The sequence below is a fragment of the Glossina fuscipes genome, unplaced genomic scaffold (genome assembly GCF_014805625.2).
Source record: "Glossina fuscipes isolate IAEA_lab_2018 unplaced genomic scaffold, Yale_Gfus_2 299, whole genome shotgun sequence".
Taxonomy (NCBI): Eukaryota; Metazoa; Arthropoda; class Insecta; order Diptera; family Glossinidae; genus Glossina; species Glossina fuscipes.
In genome coordinates this window covers 1-5,163 of record NW_023998642.1, presented here as the reverse complement: position 1 = coordinate 5,163, position 5,163 = coordinate 1, and the positions used below count along the sequence as shown (strand labels likewise).

Here is a 5,163-nt window from a genome sequence, read left to right as displayed (position 1 = left end):
GTTTGATCCTACTATTATTGGGCTCCAGGTATGTACTCTAACATGGAATGCCTCTCGAAGTAGGGTTTCAAGTAATATGCCATAAAAATTGAAGAAAATAGTAAATGGCACAGAGTATGGATCTATAATAGGAGCACTTATGTATAATAAGCCGTCCAGATATCATGCGTTCAGTTGTATAATTGGCTCATCAGAAAACTTATCATAAATTTGCGTATATGTCGGCAGCAAAATACGTTCAAAGGTATTCAATAGGTACCAATAATCTTAAATTATCGTAATGGCAAGCTTAAGTGATATGTTGATATAGATTGGAGTTAAAATGTGGCTCATAGAACATCTTATGGTGAGTTCTGGTAATGAATTGTGCTGTGAATACCGCAGTCCAGTGGTTTTTAATTTGAATAAATAACCAAAGGGCTTTAAAAATAACTTCAAATCCCTGGCTTAACAACTGAATCAAACACATTGATGTTAAGTACTATCACAAAGGAGAAGTTGTTAGTAACACCGAGGATGAAGTTCTGTTATACGGATAACACAGTAACGAATGTTATGAAGATAAATTTGCTGAATGTTAAACATTAAAACTTTGTAAGATTAACGATTCTATATGTACATAAAGAAAGAGAACTTATTTACTAATTCAAATACCAGGGCATACGTTTTCATTTCGAACCAGCAAAAACCAACTAAAATCAAATTTATGTGAATTGCATAAATATATAGTAAAGAAACTGCTAAAACTGATTGCTTACATTAAAGAGAGTTTGCCATTTGCAGAAAAAGCGTTAGGCACTAGTAAACAAGTTAGAAAATTGTATCTTTCGTACCACCACCTTTATTTAAAAAAAAAAAGATTGTTAAAAAATGAAAATTGGACATTTGAGTGATTTACAATATTGGGTACAATGTTTGTGCTGCTTTTTTCATTTTTGTCCATGTCTAGAGCATAACTCACACACGCAGAAATTTATAGTTGACATTCATCCTGTCAAACCATTTGCAACACACAATACGAAGCTGCAGAAACTTTATAAAGTATATATATTCTTGATTCTCAATCGATTAAGCCATGTCCGTCCGTCTGTATCGACGGATGCCTTCGATTCGCTCTTGATTCCAAAGATATATTCTTGCACAGCATGAAAATCAGAACCGAGAATCGACAATTTGAACATTTTACTTCACAGCCTATGTAGATGTATGAATAAAATATTACAATATATAATCATTAAGATGGCATTACAAATATAAATGCATCTTTCGATTCGATCTTGCAACCATTAAAAACAAGATGAACTGAGGCTCTCTTATGAGACTTTAAATTGCGGAGGAGCTTCGGCGTAACAAAAAAGTACTGCGAGGACCCGGTCTTTGTAGTTTCATCTACTAACATATCAAAAATTTTCCTCTCATTTCGTGCATCCATTCCCTGATTAATTTCATCGACGCAGCGAAAAGGTACATGACTTATGTGCTGCATGGACAATGTAAAGGCAGCAATAGCCACGGCGCGTTCACCTCCGGACTGCACATGCCTATTGAGGGCCTGTAAAGGCACATTTTGTCGATACTGAACCAAAATTTCAATTCCAAAGGAGCCAAAGTCATACGTATCTTTTCGTGTTAGCCTCACTTCGCCAACGTAGCCCATTGATCGCATAAAATCGCTGAAATGCTTATTAATGGTTCCAATCACTTGATCTACAGTCGGAAACCAACTATCACAGATAGTTCGAATCTTGGCGACATAGTCTTGATTATCCTCCAACACACCTTGAATTTCACTTTCAATTGCTTTAATCTCCTGAAGTTTATTCTCGTGTTCGCGTAAAATCTCAGAATTTACATCCTCCATGAAATCCAAACGGGCGGCGTAATCGTTAAGGAATCCTTTTAATTCCTCATAGTTGTCGGGCAAATCACAGTAAAACTGATAAGTCATTGAATTCTTTTTACGGGGATCTGATTTACTAGTCAACGTTGCCATCTCATCTTCTTTTTTACGAAGTTTACTTTTAAACGTCTCGCATTTTGACTTTATCGCATCCACTCTCTCCTTCGCAGAATTTCTATTCTCCAAAAGTGTTTTAATTTGATTAACTAATGCCTCATTTTCAGTATTAAATACATGCAACTTTGCCTGCAAGAATGCTTTGTTTGCAGCAGCTTTTTGGAGTGAACTTAAAGCTTTAATTCTTCCCGCTTGGCAGCGAAGAAGTTCGTTTAAACATTTTGCTATATTCCGTCTTAAATCACTTTCAAGGACACGATCTTTTAGCTGATTTTTTAAGTCAGTAACTCTTTCTTTACACTTGCGAATCTCGTCCATCTTCCGGTTATGTTCGTATTGCCGACTCCTTATCTCACTTAATTTATCCTTCTTTTCTTTATATAATACTTCTTTTTCTCGCATTTCCGCTTCCAATGAACTTCTTTGATTTCGTAAATTATCAATCGCCCGTCCAAGTTCGCTTAGTCTATGTTTTTTCTGCTCGATTTGTGGCACATCTATACTGGGGAGAATATTTCTACATTCTATTTGCACTTGGGAAAAAATTTTTTCTCCACTATACTTGGAAATGCTCACGTTGTAACGTACATTGGCACCAAAATAAACGGTAATTGGCTCAGGAATTTTCTCGATAAACTCTTTAACTTCATTACCGCCGATTGGAATGTTGTGCAATCTGTATAAAGAACATAAGTAACCTAATACTGCATGGGGCCCATCTATCAAGTCGATCATATAAGCGTCGAAGCCGTATGGGCGAAGATTTATTATTGGAATAACAGGCAAAAATTTTGCATCCGATGGAGCGTGACCTATATTTACAGTTAATTTCCTTTTAACACATAGCTCACTAATTAAAAGACTCATATCATTTTTGCTCTCACAAGAGAAGGCCTGGAAGTCACGGAACATTATTGTATTTTCCAAGTATTTGGTGTGATCAGGGTTGCGGACGTTTATCTCAAGCATAACAGGTTTATAAACGCGTGCTTCAAATAAATTCTCGTTCTCTTCTATCCATTTCATGGCTTTGCATACGTCGGGAAAATTTTGTTGTAAGAACAATACCTTCTGATCGCCCACATTTTCCAAACTTTCAATTTGTTTCTTTAGACTACCTATTTCCGGTCTAAATTCCTCCAGCCTTTGATTAAGACGGGTATAATTTTGATTTAAACGCTTGAGCTCGACCTTTTGACATTCCATGCTCTGATTATAGGCATTTGCTAACTCAGAGTCGGATGAGCATTCAGCTTTTAAATTTTCCAAATCTTGCACATAAACTTCTAATAAATGTACAGCATTTTGTAAGTCTTTTTCCCGTTCAGCTTGCTCGCATTTGCGTTTCCGAAATTCAATCCTTTTATTATTTATCGTTGCCTTTATATGTTCGATTTTCTCAAGGATTTTCACTTTATTAGTCTCAGCTTGTTTGAAATCTTGTTCCTTTCGTTCTTTTTGTAACCTTAGTTGAGTAGCAAGATTCTTAAATTCCGTTTGTTTTGCATATATTCCCGTGTTTTCCTTATCAAAATTTGCTAATAGCTTTTCAGCCAATTGGCAGTCTTTAGTACGTTCTGCAAGATTTGCAGACAACTCATCGGTTTCAATTTTAACCTTTTTAATATTGCAAGCAATTAGTTTGTGTTCAGTTTCTTGACGAACATTAAACCGATTTAATTCGCCCTTTACCTCGTTAAATCGATTTTTACTTTCCGCAAGTTTTTGTACTAATTTCTGATGAGTGCTTTGGTTATTTTCCTGATTGTTTTGCAATTTCTTTAATTTCTCAAAGTTTTCCAATATTTCAACATTACAAACCGAGCTGATTGTATTCGAAAGAATTTCCTGGGGATTCATTTTAGCGAAATCCTGAACACGATCCTGTGGTAAAAATTGGCATAGATTGTTTACTTGGATGTTAAATTTTGATATCGCCTCTAGATAGTCGCGACGTGAATAGGAACGACCGTTAATAAAATACTCTGATTTATCGTTTTTGTCAAAGGCGCGTGTGAAGTCCACCAATTTTTCATCACAAAGGCTTCCCTTATTCTTTCGCTCGTCGCAAACTTCTACAGATATTTTAGCCGATGAACAACCATTTTTAACGTAATCCCTGATAAAATTTGAACGCGCCAGCAATTTGGGCTCACCACCCAAACACAACACTATCGCTGATACAAGTGTAGATTTACCTGAGCCATTGGGGCCAATGATAACGTTTAAATATTCTGATGGTGTGAAGATGCATTCTGAGTATGTCACGAAATCTTTGCAATATACACTTTTTATTTTTCCAAAATTGGACATTTTCGCAAAACTAATTTTTAAAAGGATGAAGTAATTGAGCTTTATAATAATAAAACACTAAACATACGCCGATATTTTACTCGCTGCCAACGTTGCCAACCCTGTCAACCGCTTTTACTGTCATAATAAAACTTCTAACAGAAAGAAAATAACAAAAAAAGGGTGATTTATGACAGTTTCAAATAAATATTGATAAAACTAAATATCGCAATTAAATGAAATTGTTGTCATATTGAAACCGATGAAAGCTGTATATGAGAATAAAATTGATAGTTATAGAACATGGGAAATTTTGTATAAAGCCAAATACGAGTCGATAGAAGTAAAATGCTAGACTAAAGTTAAAGAAATATTATTTGTGTACGAGTAGAGAAATGTGGCGATCACCGTCGCTATTACTTTCAATAATTTTCCAAAAAGAACAGAAACCGTAAATGTTAAGGGCAAATATGGAATGTCTCTGTAAGGGTAGCGTATATGGTAGTGCGATTTAAAACAACAAAATGAAAATAATAAAAAACCAATCAAACAAGCGTTATAATACAGTTCCAAAGTGCTATTGCTATGGAGGGCGTCATCATATGGAAACCTAGAAGATTTGGCCGAAGTAGCTTTGCTAGTGTGCCAGGAGGAAGGAAATCGGTGTCCACAGCAAGTAAGATATGTAAGACATTAGTTCAAGAAGTGCAAAAAAAAAAAACATGATGAAGTAGGTATGTAGGTTTCGCGAAGATGAGTTACAAGTGTGAGTGTGCGCAGGAATGTAAAAAAAGTGCAATGACCTGACGGACCAACAGGGTCAAACTAACGGCCAAAAGAACGGTGCTAACGGA

The 5,163-nt window shown here is 35.7% G+C and overlaps 1 protein-coding gene across 1 annotated transcript; it reads right to left on the bottom strand.

Moving 5' to 3' along the window:
* Positions 1–892: 892 nt before the first annotated feature.
* Positions 893–4,367, bottom strand: LOC119642949 (structural maintenance of chromosomes protein 5-like). Its single transcript, XM_038042281.1, has one exon. The coding sequence runs from the start codon at positions 4,328–4,330 to the stop codon at positions 1,235–1,237; it is 3,096 nt and encodes a 1,031-aa protein (XP_037898209.1). The 5' UTR covers positions 4,331–4,367; the 3' UTR covers positions 893–1,234.
* Positions 4,368–5,163: the final 796 nt, after the last annotated feature.

Bases quoted from the DNA above. Each gene is read 5' to 3' on its own strand.
- LOC119642949 (XM_038042281.1), bottom strand. From the start codon at position 4,330: ATGTCCAATTTTGGAAAAATAAAAAGTGTATATTGCAAAGATTTCGTG.